At 49.5% G+C, this 23,146-nt stretch overlaps 1 protein-coding gene across 1 annotated transcript; it reads left to right on the top strand.

Moving 5' to 3' along the window:
- Positions 1 to 1,782: 1,782 nt before the first annotated feature.
- LOC124023594 (deoxyribose-phosphate aldolase-like) lies at positions 1,783 to 20,469 on the top strand. The gene is made up of 9 exons (XM_046337974.1): positions 1,783 to 1,941; positions 2,781 to 2,878; positions 5,486 to 5,633; positions 8,691 to 8,786; positions 8,992 to 9,126; positions 11,056 to 11,184; positions 17,286 to 17,398; positions 17,666 to 17,815; positions 18,228 to 20,469. Exons 1-9 carry the CDS (start codon positions 1,911 to 1,913, stop codon positions 18,282 to 18,284), a joined length of 957 nt encoding a protein of 318 aa, XP_046193930.1. The 5' UTR covers positions 1,783 to 1,910; the 3' UTR covers positions 18,285 to 20,469.
- The last annotated feature ends 2,677 nt before the right edge of the window (positions 20,470 to 23,146 follow it).

The following is a 23,146-nucleotide window of genomic DNA, read 5'->3' as shown; positions in this document are numbered from 1 at the left end:
ATATATTGACACAATAAATGCATTATAGACACAATAAATATATTGACACAATAAATATATTGACACGCTTGGATTGCGTCCTACCTGACAGGTCGCTCCTACCAGGTGGCGTGGCGAGAATCTGTCTCCTCACCACGCGCTCTCACCACTGGTGTCCCCCAGGGCTCTGTTCTAGGCCCTCTCCTATTCTCGCTATACACCAAGTCACTTGGCTCTGTCATAACCTCACATGGTCTCTCCTATCATTGCTATGCAGATGACACACAATTAATCTTCTCCTTTCCCCCTTCTGATGACCAGGTGGCGAATCGCATCTCTGCATGTCTGGCAGACATATCAGTGTGGATGACGGATCACCACCTCAAGCTGAACCTCGGCAAGACGGAGCTGCTCTTCCTCCGGGGGAAGGACTGCCCGTTCCATGATCTCGCCATCACGGTTGACAACTCCATTGTGTCCTCCTCCCAGAGCGCTAAGAACCTTGGCGTGATCCTGGACAACACCCTGTCGTTCTCAACTAACATCAAGGCGGTGGCCCGTTCCTGTAGGTTCATGCTCTACAACATCCGCAGAGTACGACCCTGCCTCACACAGGAAGCGGCGCAGGTCCTAATCCAGGAGACTTGTCATCTCCCGTCTGGATTACTGCAACTCGCTGTTGGCTGGGCTCCCTGCCTGTGCCATTAAACCCCTACAACTCATCCAGAACGCCGCAGCCCGTCTGGTGTTCAACCTTCCCAAGTTCTCTCACGTCACCCCGCTCCTCCGCTCTCTCCACTGGCTTCCAGTTGAAGACCATGGTGCTTGCCTACGGAGCTGTGAGGGGAACGGCACCTCAGTACCTCCAGGTTCTGATCAGGCCCTACACCCAAACAAGGGCACTGCGTTCATCCACCTCTGGCCTGCTCGCCTCCCTACCACTGAGGAAGTACAGTTCCCGCTCAGCCCAGTCAAAACTGTTCGCTGCTCTGGCCCCCCAATGGTGGAACAAACTCCCTCACGACGCCAGGACAGCGGAGTCAATCACCACCTTCCGGAGACACCTGAAACCCCACCTCTTTAAGGAATACCTAGGATAGGATAAAGTAATCCTTCTCACCCCCCCTTTAAAAGATTTAGATGCACTATTGTAAAGTGGCTGCTCCACTAGATGTCATAAGGTGTACGCACCAATTTGTAAGTCGCTCTGGATAAGAGCGTCTGCTAAATGACTTAAATGTAAATGTAAATGACACAATAAATGCATTATTGACACAATAAATATATTGACACAATAAATATATTGACACAATAAATATATAGACACAATAAATATATTGACACAATAAATATATTGACACAATAAATATATTGACACAATAAATATATTGACACAATAAATATATTGACACAATAAATATATAGACACAATAAATATATTGACACAATAAATATATTGACACAATAAATATATAGACACAATAAATATATTGACACAATAAATATATTGACACAATAAATATATAGACACAATAAATATATTGACACAATAAATATATTGACACAATAAATATATGACACAATAAATATATTGACACAATAAATATATTGACACAATAAATATATAGACACAATAAATACAGAATGTATAAGTATAACTTTTGGTTAAAACATTCTTATGAAAAAATATATGTATTATAATTGAATATTATAATTGAAAATATGTCACTCATCTTTGTTTTTTTTTAATTGATGAGTTTCCTTCAAACGCACATCTTATGACGCCATTTCGAGCTGAACCGTGATTGGTGGATTGAGGGGGGCGGTAACTATACATTCAGGAAGAGGTCCATGGACTGTAAACTCTGCTAGCTTGCTATTTGAATCCGATGGAAAAATAACTCCGTTTGGTCGTTAAATCGTCGTTAACCATGTCTGCAAGAAACCCGGGCATGCCCCTTGGTGAGACTCGCTTCTTTATTGTGGAAAATACATGTTTATCCTGAAACATTAGTCAAATCCAGCGAAATAGCTATCGATTGTGTTAGCATGTGCAGCTAGCTAGTATCAACTCTAGCTACTACCGTAGAGGGTGTGTTTTATGTTTAGGATATTCTTGATAATTAATGTTTTGACTGTGACACTTAGGCCTAACAGGACGAGTTTAGTTTCAAACAAATGCATGTAAGAAGTAACGTTACCGCTCGTATGTATTACAATCACTGCACATTTATCCTGTCAACGTGTTAATATATATATATATATATATATATCTCTAACGTGAGTTAAGGAACATGCAGAGACCAGAGATACTTTGTATCATGTCTAGTGAACACCGTAAAGATAGTATCTAGTTAACGTTACGTACTGAATATTGGTGGTGTTGACTCATGATGTCCTGGATAATGTTTCACACGACACTCAGTGCAGCCAGGGTGAATCACTATCAGTGATCTCTTGTGGTCTGACTGTACTAAGATCCCGGAAAACATTTCGAAGCAGGCCTAACCATCGGTTGTTAACTACTGTAAGCCTACATGATATTCAGTAGATATCTGAACAGAATAGTGGATTCGGAGAGAAAAAGGCCTACGTATATATATATATATATACACTTATGTGTAAGCGTTGTGGACAGCGACCACATACCAACTAAAGTGTTTCTTATCAACCTTCCATATTGATTGTGTGTGTGTGTGTGTGTGTGTGTGTGTGTGTGTGTGTGTGTGTGTGTGTGTGTGTGTGTGTGTGTGTGTGTGTGTGTGTGTGTGTGTGTGTGTGTGTGTGTGTGTGTGTGTCAGACCTGGAATGGGTGTCCAAGGTGCGGGTGAACACCCAGGCAGTGCTGAAGAGAGCTCAGCAGATCCAAGGACGCAATAAGAACACGAAACAATGGCAGGTAGGAGGAGCCTTTGGTTTAATACCTTCATCTCCAATGTTTGGGGTTTAATACCTTAATCTCCAATGTTTGGGGTTTAATACCTTCATCTCCAATGTTTGGGGTTTAATACCTTCATCTCCAATGTTTGGGGTTTAATACCTTCATCTCCAATGTTTGGGGTTTAATGCCTTCATCTCCAATGTTTGGGGTTTAATGCCTTCATCTCCAATGTTTTCCTTTGGGGTTTAATGCCTTCATCTCCAATGTTTGGGGTTTAATACCTTCATCTCCAATGTTTTCCTTTGGGGTTTAATGCCTTCATCTCCAATGTTTTCCTTTGGGGTTTAATACCTTCATCTCCAATGTTTTCCTTTGGGGTTTAATGCCTTCATCTCCAATGTTTTCCTTTGGGGTTTAATGCCTTCATCTCCAATGTTTTCCTTTGGGGTTTAATACCTTCATCTCCAATGTTTTCCTTTGGGGTTTAATACCTTCATCTCCAATGTTTTCCTTTGGGGTTTAATGCCTTCATCTCCAATGTTTGGGGTTTAATGCCTTCATCTCCAATGTTTTCCTTTGGGGTTTAATGCCTTCATCTCCAATGTTTTCCTTTGGGGTTTAATGCCTTCATCTCCAATGTTTTCCTTTGGGGTTTCATACCTTCATCTCCAATGTTTGGGGTTTAATACCTTCATCTCCAATGTTTGGGGTTTAATACCTTCATCTCCAATGTTTGGGGTTTAATGCCTTCATCTCCAATGTTTTCCTTTGGGGTTTAATGCCTTCATCTCCAATGTTTTCCTTTGGGGTTTAATGCCTTCATCTCCAATGTTTGGGGTTTAATACCTTCATCTCCAATGTTTTCCTTTGGGGTTTAATACCTTCATCTCCAATGTTTGGGGTTTAATGCCTTCATCTCCAATGTTTGGGGTTTAATGCCTTCATCTCCAATGTTTGGGGTTTAATGCCTTCATCTCCAATGTTTGGGGTTTAATACCTTCATCTCCAATGTTTTCCTTTGGGGTTTAATGCCTTCATCTCCAATGTTTGGGGTTTAATACCTTCATCTCCAATGTTTTCCTTTGGGGTTTAATGCCTTCATCTCCAATGTTTGGGGTTTAATACCTTCATCTCCAATGTTTTCCTTTGGGGTTTAATGCCTTCATCTCCAATGTTTTCCTTTGGGGTTTAATGCCTTCATCTCCAATGTTTGGGGTTTAATACCTTCATCTCCAATGTTTTCCTTTGGGGGTTTAATGCTTTATCTCCAATGTTTTCTTTTGGGGTTTAATACCTTCATCTCCAATGTTTTCCTTTGGGGTTTAATACCTTCATCTCCAATGTTTTCCTTTGGGGTTTAATACCTTCATCTCCAATGTTTTCCTTTGGGGTTTAATGCCTTCATCTCCAATGTTTGGGGTTTAATACCTTCATCTCCAATGTTTTCCTTTGGGGTTTAATACCTTCATCTCCAATGTTTTCCTTTGGGGTTTAATACCTTCATCTACAATGTTTTCCTTTGGGGTTTAATGCCTTCATCTCCAATGTTTGGGGTTTAATGCCTTCATCTCCAATGTTTTCCTTTGGGGTTTAATACCTTCATCTCCAATGTTTTCCTATACGACACATAAGATGAAGTGATGCTCAGTTTGTATCCTATTAGAATAAGGATATGCAGTATTCTCAGTTTGTATCCTACTATTAGAATAAGGATATGCAGTATTCATCCTACTATTAGAATAAGGATATGCAGTATTCTCAGTTTGTATCCTACTATTAGAATAAGGATATGCAGTATTCTCAGTTTGTATCCTACTATTAGAATAAGGATATGCAGTATTCATCCTACTATTAGAATAAGGATATGCAGTATTCTCCGTTTGTATCCTATTAGAATAAGGATATGCAGTATTCTCAGTTTGTATCCTACTATTAGAATAAGGATATGCAGTATTCTCAGTTTGTATCCTACTATTAGAATAAGGATATGCAGTATTCTCAGTTTGTATCCTACTATTAGAATAAGGATATGCAGTATTCTCAGTTTGTATCCTATTAGAATAAGGATATGCAGTATTCTCAGTTTGTATCCTACTATTAGAATAAGGATATGCAGTATTCTCAGTTTGTATCCTATTAGAATAAGGATATGCAGTATTCTCAGTTTGTATCCTATTAGAATAAGGATATGCAGTATTCTCAGTTTGTATCCTATTAGAATAAGGATGTGCAGTATTCTCAGTTTGTATCCTACTGTTAGAATAAGTATATACAGTATGTCTGGTATGGTTGTGTGTGTTATCTAGTGTTGAAGTGATGCTATTAGAATAAGGATATACAGTATGTCTGGTATGGTTGTGTGTGTTATCTAGTGTTGAAGTGATGCTATTAGAATAAGGATATACAGTAGGTCTGGTATGGTTGTGTGTGTTATCTAGTGTTGAAGTGATGCTATTAGAATAAGGATATACAGTAGGTCTGGTATGGTTGTGTGTGTTATCTAGTGTTGAAGTGATGTCCACACCAACCCCTTGTATTGAGAACCATCAGTTAAACACCCCGGTATGAGTTGACATCGGGCTCTGTGTTACAACATTACCCACAATGCTCTCTGTCTATCTCCAGGCGGCGTGGCTGCTGCGGGCGGTGACCTGTATCGACCTGACGACCCTGGCCGGTGACGACACGCCCGGCAACGTCCACCGCCTGTGTATGAAGGCTACCCAGCCGGTACGTTACGACCTGCTGAAGAGCATGGACATGCAGGACAAAGGTAGTGGGGTGTCCGTCCGTCCGTCCTCCCTCCCTCCTCACCCTGCTCTAGAGACAGACTAGCTTTACATAGCTCTTCATGAAGCCTGTGTGTTAAATGTGCTACTCCACATCCTCCTACATTTACATTACATTTAAGTCATTTAGCAGACGCTCTGATCCAGAGCGACTGAACATGACTGATGTTCTATTTCACAACTTATGGATTATTTACCCACTAGAGGGCGACGCGCTCCCTGTTTGGGCCACTAGAGGGCTACGTGCTCCCTGTTTGGGCCACTAGAGGGCGACGTGCTCCCTGTTTGGGCCACTAGAGGGCGACGCGCTCCCTGTTTGGGCCACTAGAGGGCGACGCGCTCCCTGTTTGGGCCACTAGAGGGCGACGCGCTCCCTGTTTGGGCCACTAGAGGGCGACGCGCTCCCTGTTTGGGCCACTAGAGGGCGACGCGCTCCCTGTTTGGGCCACTAGAGGGCGACGCGCTCCCTGTTTGGGCCACTAGAGGGCGACGCGCTCCCTGTTTGGGCCACTAGAGGGCGACGCGCTCCTGTTTGGGCCACTAGTATATACGCGCTCCCTGTTTGGGCCACTAGAGGGCGACGCGCTCCCTGTTTGGGCCACTAGAGGGCGACGCGCTCCCTGTTTGGGCCACTAGAGGGCGATGCGCTCCCCGTTTGGGCCACTAGAGGGCGACGCGCTCCCTGTTTGGGCCACTAGAGGGCGACGCGCTCCCTGTTTGGGCCACTGGGGGGCGACGCGCTCCCTGTTTGGGCCACTAGAGGGCGACGTGCTCCCTGTTTGGGCCACTAGAGGGCGACGCGCTCCCCGTTTGGGCCACTAGAGGGCGACGTGCTCCCTGTTTGGGCCACTAGAGGGCGACGTGCTCCCCGTTTGGGCCACTAGAGGGCGACGTGCTCCCTGTTTGGGCCACTAGAGGGCGACGCGCTCCCCGTTTGGGCCACTAGAGGGCGACGCGCTCCCCGTTTGGGCCACTAGAGGGCGACGCGCTCCCCGTTTGGGCCACTAGAGGGCGACGCGCTCCCTGTTTGGGCCACTAGAGGGCGACGCGCTCCCTGTTTGGGCCACTAGAGGGCGACGCGCTCCCTGTTTGGGCCACTGGAGGGCGACGCGCTCCCTGTTTGGGCCACTGGAGGGCGACGCGCTCCCTGTTTGGGCCACTAGAGGGCGACGCGCTCCCTGTTTGGGCCACTAGAGGGCGACGCGCTCCCTGTTTGGGCCACTAGAGGGCGACGCGCTCCCTGTTTGGGCCACTAGAGGGCGACGCGCTCCCTGTTTGGGCCACTAGAGGGCGACGCGCTCCTGTTTGGGCCACTAGAGGGCGACGCGCTCCCTGTTTGGGCCACTAGAGGGCGACGCGCTCCCTGTTTGGGCCACTAGAGGGCGACGCGCTCCCTGTTTGGGCCACTAGAGGGCGACGCGCTCCCTGTTTGGGCCACTAGAGGGCGACGTGCTCCCTGTTTGGGCCACTAGAGGGCGACGCGCTCCCCGTTTGGGCCACTAGAGGGCGACGCGCTCCCTGTTTGGGCCACTGGGGGGCGACGTGCTCCCTGTTTGGGCCACTAGAGGGCGACGCGCTCCCTGTTTGGGCCACTGGAGGGCGACGCGCTCCCTGTTTGGGCCACTAGAGGGCGACGCGCTCCCTGTTTGGGCCACTGGGGGGCGACGCGCTCCCTGTTTGGGCCACTAGAGGGCGACGCGCTCCCTGTTTGGGCCACTAGAGGGCGACGCGCTCCCTGTTTGGGCCACTGGAGGGCGACGCGCTCCCTGTTTGGGCCACTAGAGGGCGACGCGCTCCTTGTTTGGGCCACTAGAGGGCGACGCGCTCCCTGTTTGGGCCACTAGAGGGCGACGCGCTCCCTGTTTGGGCCACTGGGGGGCGAAGCGCTCCCTGTTTGGGCCACTGGAGGGCGACGCGCTCCTTGTTTGGGCCACTGGAGGGCGAAGCGCTCCCTGTTTGGGCCACTGGAGGGCGACGCGCTCCTTGTTTGGGCCACTGGAGGGCGACGCGCTCCCTGTTTGGGCCACTAGAGGGCGACGTGCTCCCTGTTTGGGCCACTAGAGGGCGACGCGCTCCCTGTTTGGGCCACTAGAGGGCGACGCGCTCCCTGTTTGGGCCACTGGAGGGCGACGCGCTCCCTGTTTGGGCCACTGGAGGGCGACGCGCTCCCTGTTTGGGCCACTGGAGGGCGACGCGCTCCCTGTTTGGGCCACTGGAGGGCGACGCGCTCCCTGTTTGGGCCACTGGAGGGGCGTTGCGCTCCTTGTTTGGGCCACTAGAGGGCGACGCGCTCCTTGTTTGGGCCACTAGAGGGGCGACGTGCTCCCTGTTTGGGCCACTGGAGGGCGACGTGCTCCTTGTTTGGGCCACTGGAGGGCGACGTGCTCCTTGTTTGGGCCACTGGAGGGGCGTTGCGCTCCTTGTTTGGGCCACTAGAGGGTCGACGCGCTCCCTGTTTGGGCCACTAGAGGGCGACGTGCTCCTTGTTTGGGCCACTGGAGGGGCGTTGCGCTCCTTGTTTGGGCCACTAGAGGGCGAAGCGCTCCCTGTTTGGGCCACTAGAGGGCGACGTGCTCCCTGTTTGGGCCACTAGAGGGCGACGTGCTCCCTGTTTGGGCCACTGGAGGGGCGACGCGCTCCTTGTTTGGGCCACTAGAGGGCGACGCGCTCCTTGTTTGGGCCACTGGAGGGGCGACGTGCTCCTTGTTTGGGCCACTAGAGGGGCGACGTGCTCCCTGTTTGGGCCACTAGAGGGGCGACGCGCTCCTTAGTTTACCCACTGGAGGGGCGACGTGCTCCTTGTTTGGGCCACTGGAGGGGCGACGTGCTCCCTGTTTGGGCCACTGGAGGGGCGACGTGCTCCTTGGTTTGCCCAGTAGAGGGCGACGTGCTCCTTGTTTGGGCCACTAGAGGGGTGACGTGCTCCTTGTTTGGGCCACTAGAGGGCGACGTGCTCTTGTGTTTCACATGCTAGGCCTATCTTTGGTGTTGGTGAAGAGTAACTAACTATATGTTGATTCTGGCTGTATCTGTGTATCTAGGTGTGACTACTGCAGCGGTGTGCGTGTACCCATCTCGTGTGGCTGATGCTGTGAAGTCACTGAAAGCAGCCAACTCCAGCCTACCTGTCGCCTCAGGTAAGAGAGAGAGAGAGAGAGGAGGACAAGTCTACCTCCGGGTCATTCTGTAGTTGGACAGTCCAGGTGTATGTTGCTTAATTATAACACAATCAAAACGGCTCATACAGCCGCAACATGAATGAAATAACAGAATATTGTGACGTGGAAAAACTAGATGGTGACTCAGCGACGTCTCTCTCCATCCTGCTCCTCCTCTCCTCAGTGGCGACCGGTTTCCCTGCAGGCCAGACCTCTCTGAAGACCAGGCTGGAGGAGGTCCGTATGGCTGTAGAGGATGGAGCTATGGAGATCGATATAGTCATTAACAGGACTCTGGCCCTCACTGGCCAGTGGGAAGGTGTGGTATATATTATTATAGACACTCACCGGACACTTTATTAGGTACATCTGGCTAGTACCGGTGTCAGACCACCCTTTAGTTCCAGAACAGCCTGTAAACACACAGTCAGTCAACATGAATATGTAAACATACAGTCGGTCAACATGAATATGTAAACATACAGTCGGTCAACATGAATATGTAAACATACAGTCGGTCAACATGAATATGTAAACATACAGTCGGTCAACATGAATATGTACACATACAGTCGGTCAACATGAATATGTACACATACAGTCGGTCAATATGTAAACTAACAGTCGGTCAACATGAATATGTACACATACAGTCGGTCAATATGTAAACTAACAGTCGGTCAACATGAATATGTACACATACAGTCGGTCAACATGAATATGTAAACATACAGTCGGTCAACATGAATATGTAAACATACAGTCGGTCAGTCGGTCAACATGAATATGTAAACATACAGTCGGTCAACATGAATATGTAAACATACAGTCGGTCAACATGAATATGTAAACATACAGTCGGTCAACATGAATATGTAAACATACAGTCGGTCAACATGAATATGTAAACATACAGTCGGTCAACATGAATATGTAAACATACAGTCGGTCAACATGAATATGTAAACACACAGTCGGTCAACATGAATATGTAAACACACAGTCGGTCAACATGAATATGTAAACACACAGTCGGTCAACATGAATATGTAAACATACAGTCGGTCAACATGAATATGTAAACATACAGTCGGTCAACATGAATATGTAAACATACAGTCGGTCAACATGAATATGTACATACAGTTGGTCAACATTTTGGGGCCACTTAGAAATGTCCTTTTTTTAATCCATTAAAATTACATCAAATTGATCAGAAATACGACATTGTTAATGTTGTAAATGACTATTGTAGCTGGAAACGGCTGATTGAACTATGGTGTTGCTATGGCAGTATGAGCTATGATGTTGCTATGGCAGTATGAGCTATGGGGTTGCTATGGCAGTATGAGCTATGGGGTTGCTATGGCAGTTTGAACTATGATGTTGCTATGGCAGTTTGAACTATGATGTTGCTATGGCAGTATGAGCTATGATGTTGCTATGGCAGTATGAACTATGATGTTGCTATGGCAGTATGAACTATGATGTTGCTATGGCAGTATGAACTATGATGTTGCTATGGCAGTATGAGCTATGATGTTGCTATGGCAGTATGAGCTATGATGTTGCTATGGCAGTATGAGCTATGATGTTGCTATGGCAGTATGAGCTATGGTGTTGCTATGGCAGTATGAGCTATGGTGTTGCTATGGCAGTATGAACTATGGTGTTGCTATGGCAGTATGAACTATGATGTTGCTATGGCAGTATGAGCTATGGTGTTGCTATGGCAGTTTGAGCTATAATGTTGCTATGGCAGTATGAGCTATGGTGTTGCTATGGCAGTATGAGCTATGGTGTTGCTATGGCAGTATGAGCTATGGTGTTGCTATGGCAGTATGAGCTATGGTGTTGCTATGGCAGTATGAGCTATGGTGTTGCTATGGCAGTATGAGCTATGGTGTTGCTATGGCAGTATGAGCTATGATGTTGCTATGGCAGTATGAGCTATGATGTTGCTATGGCAGTATGAGCTATGATGTTGCTATGGCAGTATGAACTATGATGTTGCTATGGCAGTATGAACTATGGTGTTGCTATGGCAGTATGAGCTATGGTGTTGCTATGGCAGTATGAGCTATGATGTTGCTATGGCAGTATGAGCTATGATGTTGCTATGGCAGTATGAACTATGATGTTGCTATGGCAGTATGAACTATGGCGTTGCTATGACAGTGAAGGTGTGTGGTGGAGTGTCTCTCCTCAATATAAAGTGTCCATTTTTAAATCCCCTCTGTCTCCTCAGCCATGTATGAGGAGGTGTGTCAGTTCAGAGAGGCCTGTGGGGAGGCTCACATGAAGTCCATCCTGGCTATAGGAGAGCTGGGGACCTACACCAATGTCTACAAGGCTAGTCTGGTGGCTATGATGGCTGGTGAGTGTACACACACACACACACACACACACACACACACACACACACACACACACACACACACACACACACACACACACACAGGGCCGGTATTATATACACTTGGGATCCAACTCGCATTTCTCTCTCGTTGACGAATGATTTGTGAAAATCCGAGTTGAATGCGCTCATCTCTCCTGTGAATCAGGCCCAGTGATATTGTTTTTTCACAAACGGTGCAGTTTGTCATGTTCTCCTGTGGGGGGCGCTGTTGATCAGGCTGTACTCTCTGTACTTAGCTAACCTGATGAACACTCTCTCTTTTTCACACACACACACACACACACACACACACACACACACACACACACACACACACACACACACACTGAACTGTACACTTAGCTACCCGGCTCATAATAATCCTGATTACTGTACCAAATTGTCAGCCGGTCCGATAGAGATCATTATTAAAATACATTGCTTTTTTCTCAGTGCTTCTGCTCCTTAATCTCCCCTTGTTCTATAAATTGCGTATGAGATTCCAGAAATTGAATGATAATTTTGCCTATTAATCTATGACTGCGGCTATTTTACTCCGCCGCACGCACGCACGCAAAGCACACACACACACACACACACACACACACACACACACACACACACACACACACACACACACACACACACACACACACACACACACACACACACACACACACACACACACGCGCGCGCTAGCCAAATGGAACGAGCGTCATTACCGTCATCCTCGTTTAATAACCTCTATCAATTATCAGCTCATTAACATCCCCCATAACCCATGTACAGAATTACTCCTCTGTCTGAGGGGGGTTATGAGGAAGAGAGGGGGGTTATGAGGAAGAGAGAGGGGGGTTATGAGGAAGAGGGGGTTATGAGGAAGAGAGGGGTTGAGGGGGTTATGAGGAAGAGAGAGGGGGGTATGAGGAAGAGAGAGGGGGATTATGAGGAAGAGGGGTTATGAGGAAGAGAGGGGTTGAGGGGGTTATGAGGAAGAGAGAGGGGGAGGGTTATGAGGAAGAGAGGGGGGTTATGAGGAGGAGGGGGGGGGTTATGAGGAAGAGAGGGGGGGGTTATGAGGAAGAGGGGGGATTATGAGGAAGAGGGGGATTATGAGGAAGAGGGGGATTATGAGGAAGGGGGGATTATGAGGAAGAGAGGGGGGTATGAGGAAGAGAGGGGGGTATGAGGAAGAGAGAGGGGGGTTATGAGGGAGAGAGGGAAAGATGGTGAGCGAGTTGGGGGATTATGAGGAAGAGAGGGGGGATTATGAGGAAGAGAGGGGGATTATGAGGAAGAGAGGGGGTTATGAGGAAGAGAGGGGGGATTATGAGGAAGAGAGGGGGGATTATGAGGAAGAGAGGGGGGGATTATGAGGAAGAGAGGGGGATTATGAGGAAGAGAGGGGGATTATGAGGAAGAGAGGGGGATTATGAGGGAGAGAGAGGGGGATTATGAGGGAGAGAGAGGGGGATTATGAGGGAGAGAGAGGGGATTATGAGGGAGAGAGAGGGGGATTATGAGGGAGAGAGGGGGATTATGAGGGAGAGAGGGGGGATTATGAGGGAGAGAGGGGGATTATGAGGGAGAGAGGGGGATTATGAGGGAGAGAGGGGGATTATGAGGGAGAGAGTTGGGGGATTATGAGGAAGAGAGGGGGGTTATGAGGGAGGGAGGGAGAGAAAGAGGGGGTTATGAGGAAGAGAGGGGGGTTATGAGGAAGAGAGGGGGTTATGAGGAAGAGAGGGGGTTATGAGGAAGAGAGGGGGTTATGAGGAAGAGAGGGGGTTATGAGGAAGAGAGGGGGGTTATGAGGAAGAGAGGGGGTTATGAGGAAGAGAGGGGGGTTATGAGGAAGAGAGGGGGTTATGAGGAAGAGACGGGGGGTTATGAGGAAGAGAGGGGGGTTATGAGGAAGAGAGGGGGGTTTATGAGGAAGAGAGGGGGGTTTATGAGGAAGAGAGGGGGGTTTATGAGGAAGAGAGGGGGTTTATGAGGAAGAGAGGGGGGTTATGAGGAAGAGAGGGGGGTTATGAGGAAGAGAGAGGGGGTTATGAGGAAGAGAGAGGGGGTTATGAGGAAAGAGAGGGGGTTATGAGGAAGAGGAGGGGGTTATGAGGAAGAGGGAGGGGGTTATGAGGAAGAGGGAGGGGGTTATGAGGAAGAGGGAGGGGGTTATGAGGAAGAGGGAGGGGGTTATGAGGAAGAGGGAGGGGGTTATGAGGAAGAGGGAGGGGGTTATGAGGAAGAGGGAGGGGGTTATGGGGGAGAGAGGGAAGAAATAAAGAAACTCTGAATGTAACAATACATAGTACATATCTGTAAAGGGCTCATCAGTCTAGTAATGTAACAATACATAGTCTGGTAATGTAACAATATACATAGGACATATCTGTAAAGGGCTCATCAGTCTAGTAATGTAACAATACATAGTCTGGTAATGTAACAATACATAGGACATATCTGTAAAGGGCTCATCAGTCTAGTAATGAGCTGTCGTTACAGACTAGGGAGGAGGAGGAAGAAGGGATGGGGGGGGGAGGGCAGAATAGAGGGATTATGTTTTTTGCCAGGGTTTGTGGTTCATCTATTAAAAGCCTGTCATTTCATCTTCTATTTTTATCCAGAAAGTTGATAAGACATAATTGTCTCAGAAGGAAAGGAAGGGGATAAATGTAGGGATGGAGGGGAGGGGAGGGGAGGGGATGAATGTAGGGATGGAGGGGAGGGGAGGGAAGGGAATGAATGTAGGGATGGAGGGGAGGGGAGTGAAGGGAATGAATGTAGGGATGGAGGGGAGGGAAGGGGATGAATGTAGGGTTATATTGATGAGGCAGGCAGCACACACCCTCTGTTAGCTCTGTCACAGTGTCACAGACACCATATGTTCTCCTCTGGCTCTGGAGACCCTGGGAGCAGAGCGGCCCTCTCTGGAGACCCTGGGGGCAGAGCGGCCCTCTCTGGAGACCCTGGGGGCAGAGCGGCCCTCTCTGGAGACCCTGGGGGCAGAGCGGCCCTCACTGGAGACCCTGGGGGCAGAGCGGCCCTCACTGGAGACCCTGGGGGCAGAGCGGCCCTCACTGGAGACCCTGGGGGCAGAGCGGCCCTCACTGGAGACCCTGGGGGCAGAGCGGCCCTCACTGGAGACCCTGGGGGCAGGGCGTCCCTCACTGGAGACCCTGGGGGCAGGGCGGCCCTCACTGGAGACCCTGGGGGCAGGGCGGCCCTCACTGGAGACCCTGGGGGCAGAGCGGCCCTCACTGGAGACCCTGGGGGCAGAGCGGCCCCCTCTGGAGACCCTGGGGGCAGAGCGGCCCTCACTGGAGACCCTGGGGGCAGAGCGGCCCTCACTGGAGACCCTGGGAGCAGAGCGGCCCTCACTGGAGACCCTGGGAGCAGAGCGGCCCTCACTGGAGACCCTGGGAGCGGCCCTCTCTGGAGACCCTGGGAGCGGCCCTCTCTGGAGACCCTGGGAGCAGAGCGGCCCTCACTGGAGACCCTGGGAGCGGACCTCACTGTAATGTGTCTGGAGACCCTGGGAGCGGCCCTCACTGGAGACCCTGGGAGCAGAGCGGCCCTCACTGGAGACCCTGGGAGCGGACCTCACTGTAATGTGTCTGGAGACCCTGGGAGCAGAGCGGCCCTCACTGTAATGTGTCTGGAGACCCTGGGAGCAGAGCGGCCCTCACTGGAGACCCTGGGAGCGGAGCGGCCCTCACTGGAGACCCTGGGGGCAGAGCGGCCCTCACTGTAATGTCTCTGGAGACCCTGGGAGCAGAGCGGCCCTCACTGTAGACCCTGGGAGCAGAGCGGCCCTCACCGGAGACCCTGGGAGCGGCCCTCACTGTAATGTGTCTGGAGACCCTGGGAGCAGAGCGGCCCTCACTGGAGACCCTGGGAGCGGCCCTCACTGTAATGTGTCTGGAGACCCTGGGAGCAGAGCGGCCCTCACTGTAATGTGTCTGGAGACCCTGGGAGCAGAGCGGCCCTCACTGGAGACCCTGGGAGCAGAGAGGCCCTCACTGTAATGTGTCTGGAGACCCTGGGAGCAGAGCAGCCCTCACTGGAGACCCTGGGAGCAGAGCGGCCCTCACTGGAGACCCTGGGAGCGGAGCGGCCGTCTCTGTAGACCCTGGGGGCGGAGCGGCCCTCACTGGAGACCCTGGGGGCAGAGCGGCCCTCACTGGAGACCCTAGGGGCAGAGCGGCCCTCACTGTAATGTCTCTGGAGACCCTGGGAGCAGAGCGGCCCTCACTGTAGACCCTGGGAGCAGAGTGGCCCTCACTGGAGACCCTGGGAGCGGAGCGGCCCTCACTGGAGACCCTGGGAGCGGGGCGGCCCTCACTGGAGACCCTGGGAGCGGGGCGGCCCTCACTGGAGACCCTGGGAGCGGGGCGGCCCTCACTGGAGACCCTGGGAGCGGGGCGGCCCTCACTGGAGACCCTGGGAGCGGGGCGGCCCTCACTGGAGACCCTGGGAGCGGGGCGGCCCTCACTGTAATGTCTCTGGAGACCCTGGGAGCGGGGCGGCCCTCACTGTAATGTCTCTGGAGACCCTGGGAGCGGGGCGGCCCTCACTGTAATGTCTCTGGAGACCCTGGGAGCGGAGCGGCCCTCAGTATAATGTTTCAGTCAGAGATACTTTAGAACTAGCTGTGCCTCTTATACTGTAGTAGTATCATATTGTTTTTTTTTTGTCCAGTCTGATGACATCTCTACATTGCCTATATTTATTCAAACAAAATTTATTTCTCGAATTTCTAGAATGTTTAAATGTGTGTATTGTATTGTAGGTCATCTGTATGTCTAGTTTCCTATTTCTATAGCTCATTCTGCTTGAATGGGATCTTTTTGGAATTGTAGACGGTTGAAAAGCTGAGTAGATTCCATATTGATGTCAAGAAGGAATTGTGATGGTGACAATAACACGACATTCCTAACAGATCGTTATCTCACATGTTAATTCACTGCATTCGGAATGTATTCAGACCCCCTGGTTTTCCCCTCACATTTTGTTACGTTACAGCCGTTACACATTTTGTCCCCTCATCAATCTACACACACGACCCCGTAGTGACATCGCAAGACCCCGTAGTGACATCGCAAGACCCCGTAGTGACATCGCAAGACCCCGTAGTGACATCGCAAGACCCCGTAGTGACATCGCAAAACCCCGTAGTGACATCGCAAGACCCCGTAGTGACATCGCAAGACCCCGTAGTGACATCGCAAGACCCCGTAGTGACATCGCAAGACCCCGTAGTGACATCGCAAAACCCCGTAGTGACATCGCAAGACCCCGTAGTGACATCGCAAGACCCCGTAGTGACATCACAAGACCCCGTAGTGACATCACAAGAACCCATGATGACATCACAAGACCCCGTAGTGACATCGCAAGACCCCGTAGTGACGTCGCAAGACCCCGTAGTGACGTCGCAAGACCCCGTAGTGACGTCGCAAGACCCCGTAGTGACGTCACAAGACCCCGTAGTGACGTCACAAGACCCCGTAGTGACGTCACAAGACCCCGTAGTGACATCACAAGACCCCATAGTGACATCACAAAAACAGATTTGTAGAATTCTTTGCAGGAAAACAAAATGAAATATGACATTTACATAAGTATTCAGGCCTTTTACTCAGTTACTTTGTTGAAACACCTTTGGCAGTGATTACAGCATTGAGACTTCTTGGGTTTGACGCTACAAGCTTGGCACACCTGTATTTGGGGAGTTTCTCCCCTTCCTCTCTGCAGATCCTCTCAAGTTCTGTCAGGTTGGATGGGGAACGTTGCTCCCCAGATATTTTCATGTCTCTCCAGAGATGTTTGATCAGGTATCTAGTCTGGGATCTGGCTGGGCCAGCAAACATTTCTAAAAAAAAAACCTGTTTCGCTTTGTCATTACGGGGTTACTGTGTGAAGGTTGATGAGGGTTTAGTGTTTTTACATTTAACATAACAAAATGTGTAAAAAAAAAGTCCAGGGTTTTGAAAACCTCCCCAAATGCTCTGTAGGTCCGTTGGTGGAATGAGGTCGTCTTTTTAACAACGTCTGTGTGTGTGTTTGTGTTACAACAGGGTCGGACTTCATCAAGACGTCAACAGGGAAGGAGTCTGTCAACGCTACCTACCCTGTCGCCATAGTGATGGTCAGAGCCATCCGGGACTACTTCCTGAAGACTGGACATAAGGTATGGCTCTTAGTGTGTGTGTGTGTGTGTGTGTGTGTGTGTGTGTGTGTGTGTGTTTTTTTCAGATTCCATTCAGTCAAGTTAGCTGAATGAACTCAGTTGTAATCGATGCCGTTCAACATCAGATATATGTTGTTACCTAAAACCAGATTGAAATGAACAATGTTCCCTGATGAATGGCCCTCCGTCCCTCGTGAAGTTGTGTGGTCGCCTCTCTGACCTCTACAGCCGTTGTTCCTGTGTCCTGTGACTCGTACACCCCACTAGGTTGGTTTTAAGCCTGCTGGTGGGATCCGTACAGCCAAGGAGTCGTTGGTGTGGCTGACTCTGATGAAGGAAGAGCTGGGAGACGAGTGGCTGAGCCCTCGCCTCTTTAGACTGGGGGCTAGTAGCCTGCTGGCTGACATAGAGAGACAGGTACACACACACACACACACACACACACACACACACACACACACACACACACACACACACACACACACACACACACACACACACACACACACACACACACACACACACACACACACACACACACACACACACACACACACACACACACACACACACACATCCTCCATCCAACACACGTCCCATAACGTGACCGATTTAGTGCTGAGAGTGGAAAGGCTTGGTACTGTAGGAGACCATAATGGTTTAGTTTGTCCATTAGTCATGACCTTTTAACCTTATACATGTCAGTGTTCTCCTAATAACAACGGGGTCACAGCGGGGTCATATTGAAATGATTTACCTGTCATCCTCTTTCATCTTCCGTTTTTACTTCCTGTTTCTCTCTTCTTCTTCTTCTCTTTTTCTCCTCCAGATCTACCATCACGTGACTGGTCGCTACGCAGCCTATCACCAGATGCCCATGGCCTGAAACCACGGTTACCATTTCCAAAGTGACCAATTCCGAAACCTCACCCGAACCAGCCTATCGCTGTGCAAGATACCTCTGTTGTTGGACTTGGAGAGAGAGCCTGATGTTTTACTGTGTACAGTACTACTGGTATATCTGTCATTTTACTGTGTACAGTACTACTGGTATATCTGACATTTTACTGTGTACCAGACATACAGTACTACTGGTATATCTGGCATTTTACTGTGTACAGTACTACTAGTATATCTGGCATTTTACTGTGTACCAGACATACAGTACTACTAGTATATCTGTCATTTTACTGTGTACAGTACTACTAGTATATCTGTCATTTTACTGTGTACAGTACTACTGGTATATCTGTCATTTTACTGTGTACAGTACTACTGGTATATCTGTCATTTTACTGTGTACAGTACTACTGGTATATCTGTCATTTTACTGTGTACAGTACTACTGGTATATCTGACATTTTACTGTGTACCAGACATGCAGTACTACTGGTATATCTGTCATTTTACTGTGTACAGTACTACTGGTATATCTGACATTTTACTGTGTACCAGACATGCAGTACTACTGGTATATCTGTCATTTTACTGTGTACAGTACTACTGGTATATCTGACATTTTACTGTGTACAGTACTACTGGTATATCTGTCATTTTACTGTGTACCAGACATGCAGTACTACTGGTATATCTGACATTTTACTGTGTACAGTACTACTGGTATATCTGTCATTTTACTGTGTACCAGACATGCAGTACTACTGGTATATCTGACATTTTACTGTGTACAGTACTACTGGTATATCTGACATTTTACTGTGTACAGTACTACTGGTATATCTGTCATTTTACTGTGTACCAGTCATGCAGTACTTCTGGTACATCTGCCTCTTTGTGCCTTGAGACAGCTAGCCAGTATGGTTTCATCTAGTCCCCATCCATACTACTGGTATATCTGCCTCTTTGTGCCTTGAGACAGCTAGCCAGTATGGTTTCATCTAGTCCCCATCCATACTACTGGTATATCTGTCATTTTACTGTGTACAGTACTACTGGTATATCTGTCATTTTACTGTGTACAGTACTACTGGTATATCTGTCATTTTACTGTGTACAGTACTACTGGTATATCTGTCATTTTACTGTGTACCAGACATGCAGTACTACTGGTATATCTGTCATTTTACTGTGTACAGTACTACTGGTATATCTGGCATTTTACTGTGTACCAGACATACAGTACTTCTGGTACATCTGCCTCTTTGTGCCTTGAGACAGCTAGCCAGTATGGTTTCATCTAGTCCCCATCCATACTACTGGTATATCTGCCTCTTTGTGCCTTGAGACAGCTAGCCAGTATGGTTTCATCTAGTCCCCATCCATACTACTGGTACATCTGCCTCTTTGTGCCTTGAGACAGCTAGCCAGTATGGTTTCATCTAGTCCCCATCCATACTACTGGTACATCTGCCTCTTTGTGCCTTGAGACAGCTAGCCAGTATGGTTTCATCTAGTCCCCATCCATACTACTGGTACATCTGCCTCTTTGTGCCTTGAGACAGCTAGCCAGTATGGTTTCATCTAGTCCCCATCCATACTACTGGTACATCTGCCTCTTTGTGCCTTGAGACAGCTAGCCAGTATGGTTTCATCTAGTCCCCATCCATACTACTGGTATATCTGCCTCTTTGTGCCTTGAGACAGCTAGCCAGTATGGTTTCATCTAGTCCCCATCCATACTACTGGTACATCTGCCTCTTTGTGCCTTGAGACAGCTAGCCAGTATGGTTTCATCTAGTCCCCATCCATACTACTGGTACATCTGCCTCTTTGTGCCTTGAGACAGCTAGCCAGTATGGTTTCATCTAGTCCCCATCCATACTACTGGTACATCTGCCTCTTTGTGCCTTGAGACAGCTAGCCAGTATGGTTTCATCTAGTCCCCATCCAAACAATGTGAAACTATGACGCTGAATGAATGGAGTGTTGATGAGTCCGTATTAATGAACCATTGTAGTTGTTTTGAGAGTACTATATTATAGACGACATAAAACTCTTAATTCAGTATTTCTATTGCTGTTGTAATGAAAGATTGCCACCCATTCTAATCATGACTGTCTGGACATTTTGTTGGGAGATGTTGAAGTGTGATTAAAGACCATCAAACATTATGGATTGTTATTCACATGAGATAAAGTCAGGAAACCGTATTGTGCATTAGGTTCTGACAAAATGGAGATTGGTCTTTGGAGCTCTGACCTACAGCTCTGACCTACAGCCTCTGACCTACAGCTCTGACCTACAGCTCTGACCTACAGCTCTGACCAACAGCCTCTGACCAACAGCTCTGACCAACCGCTCTGACCTACAGCTCTGACCTACAGCTCTGACCAACAGCCTCTGACCAACAGCTCTGACCAACAGCCTCTGACCTACCGCTCTGACCTACAGCCTCTGACCTACAGCCTCTGACCTACAGCCTCTGACCTACAGCCTCTGACCTACAGCCTCTGACCTACAGCCTCTGACCTACAGCTCTGACCTACCGCTCTGACCTACCGCTCTGACCTACAGCCTCTGACCTACAGCCTCTGACCTACAGCCTCTGACCTACAGCCTCTGACCTACAGCTCTGACCAACAGGGTAACTGTAATACGATATTAAAGGACAAACCGCTTTAGGGCCTGTGTGCCCTTTATCATGGTATCTCCACTATATAATCAGCTCAGTCTATTCATGTGAACAGTTTAGGGTGCTCCACCTGTCCCTCATGGTGTGCCTGCCTGTGTGCTGAGAATGTTCCGGACCGTTCTTCTTCTGGTCTAATTTCATTAGCTGGGAGCTCGGTGAACAAAGAGAGGTTTAATGAGGGGTTGAAAGGATCTGATTGAAACCGTTCTCAGTTTGGACGCGGCTTCGTTTTGAAGACTGAAGAAAACGTTCTTCCTCTTTTTCCTTCCCTCTCTTCTTCCGGGTCGTGACCTTGACGAGAACAAAGTAGAGAATCAATGAAATAACATCATTAATTGTGTAATGGGGGATGTAAGGAGGGAGTGGAGAAATCTGTCTGAGGGAGAGAGAGAGGGGTTGATGGAGAGAGGGGTTGAGGGAGAGAGGGGTTGAGGGAGAGCGAGGGGTTGAATCTGAGGGAGAGAGGGGTTGAGGGAGAGAGGGGTTGAGGGAGAGCGAGGGGTTGAGGGAGAGAGGGGTTGAGGGTGAGGGAGAGCGAGGGGTTGAGGGAGAGCGAGGGGTTGAGGTAGAGCGAGGGGTTGAATCTGAGGGAGAGAGGGGTTGAGGGAGAGCGAGGGGTTGAATCTGAGGGAGAGAGGGGTTGAGGGAGAGAGAGAGGGGTTGAGTCTGAGAGAGGGAGAGAGGGGTTGAGGGAGAGAGAGAGGGGTTGAGTCTGAGAGAGGGAGAGAGGGGTTGAGGGAGAGAGAGAGGGGTTGAGTCTGAGGGGAGAGAGAGAGGGGTTGAGTCTGAGAGAGGGAGAGAGGGGTTGAGGGAGAGAGAGAGGGGTTGAGTCTGAGAGAGGGAGAGGGGTTGAATCTGAGAGAGAGCGAGGGGTTGAGTCTGAGAGAGGGAGAGAGGGGTTGAGGGAGAGAGAGAGGGGTTGAGTCTGAGAGAGGGAGAGAGGGGTTGAGGGAGAGAGAGAGGGGTTGAGTCTGAGAGAGGGAGAGAGGGGTTGAGGGAGAGAGAGAGAGGGGTTGAGTCTGAGAGAGGGAGAGGGGTTGAATCTGAGGGAGAGCGAGGGGTTGAGTCTGAGAGAGGGAGAGAGGGGTTGAGGGAGAGAGAGAGGGGTTGAGTCTGAGAGAGGGAGAGGGGTTGAATCTGAGAGAGAGCGAGGGGTTGAGTCTGAGAGGGGGAGAGGGGTTGAGGGAGAGAGAGAGGGGTTGAGTCTGAGAGAGGGAGAGAGGGGTTGAGGGAGAGAGAGAGGGGTTGAGTCTGAGAGAGGGAGAGAGGGGTTGAGGGAGAGAGAGAGGGGTTGAGTCTGAGAGAGGGAGAGAGGGGTTGAGGGAGAGAGAGAGAGGGGTTGAGTCTGAGAGAGGGAGAGAGGGGTTGAATCTGAGAGAGAGGGGTTGAATCTGAGAGAGAGAGGGGTTGAATCTGAGAGAGAGAGAGGTTGAATCTGAGAGAGAGCGAGGGGTTGAGGGAGAGAGAGCGAGGGGTTGAGGGAGAGAGAGAGAGGGGTTGAGGGAGAGCGAGGGGTTGAGTCTGAGAGAGGGAGAGAGGGGTTGAGTCTGAGAGAGGGAGAGAGGGGTTGAGTCAGAGAGAGAGAGAGGTTGAGGGAGAGAGAGAGAGGGGTTGAATCTGAGAGAGAGAGAGAGAGAGAGGTTGAATCTGAGAGAGAGCGAGGGGTTGAGGGAGAGAGAGAGAGGGGTTGAGGGAGAGCGAGGGGTTGAGTCTGAGAGAGAGCGAGGGGTTGAGTCTGAGGGAGAGCGAGGGGTTGAGGGAGAGCGAGGGGTTGAATCTGAGAGAGAGCGAGGGGTTGAATCTGAGGGAGAGAGGGGTTGAATCTGAGGGAGAGAGGGGTTGAATCTGAGAGAGAGCGAGGGGTTGAGGGAGAGCGAGGGGTTGAGGGAGAGCGAGGGGTTGAGGGAGAGCGAGGGGTTGAGGGAGAGCGAGGGGTTGAGGGAGAGCGAGGGGTTGAATCAGAGAGAGAGAGAGGGGTTGAGGGAGAGCGAGGGGTTGAATCAGAGAGAGAGCGAGGGGTTGAATCAGAGAGAGAGAGAGGGGTTGAGGGAGAGCGAGGGGTTGAATCAGAGAGAGAGCGAGGGGTTGAATCAGAGAGAGAGAGAGGGGTTGAGGGAGAGAGAGGGGTTGAATCTGAGGGAGAGAGGGGTTGAATC

Source organism: Oncorhynchus gorbuscha, unplaced genomic scaffold, assembly GCF_021184085.1.
Source record: "Oncorhynchus gorbuscha isolate QuinsamMale2020 ecotype Even-year unplaced genomic scaffold, OgorEven_v1.0 Un_scaffold_1649, whole genome shotgun sequence".
Lineage (NCBI taxonomy): Eukaryota > Metazoa > Chordata > Actinopteri > Salmoniformes > Salmonidae > Oncorhynchus > Oncorhynchus gorbuscha.
This window is presented reverse-complemented; position numbering and strand designations above follow the sequence as displayed.

Excerpts from the sequence above, each read along its gene's own strand:
- LOC124023594 (XM_046337974.1), top strand. The coding sequence starts at position 1,911 with ATGTCTGCAAGAAACCCGGGCATGCCCCTTG. Across the intron at positions 1,942-2,780 it reads AAACCCGGGCATGCCCCTTG|ACCTGGAATGGGTGTCCAAG; the intron begins GTGAGACTCGCT and ends TGTGTGTGTCAG. Across the intron at positions 17,399-17,665 it reads TCCTGAAGACTGGACATAAG|GTTGGTTTTAAGCCTGCTGG; the intron begins GTATGGCTCTTA and ends ACACCCCACTAG.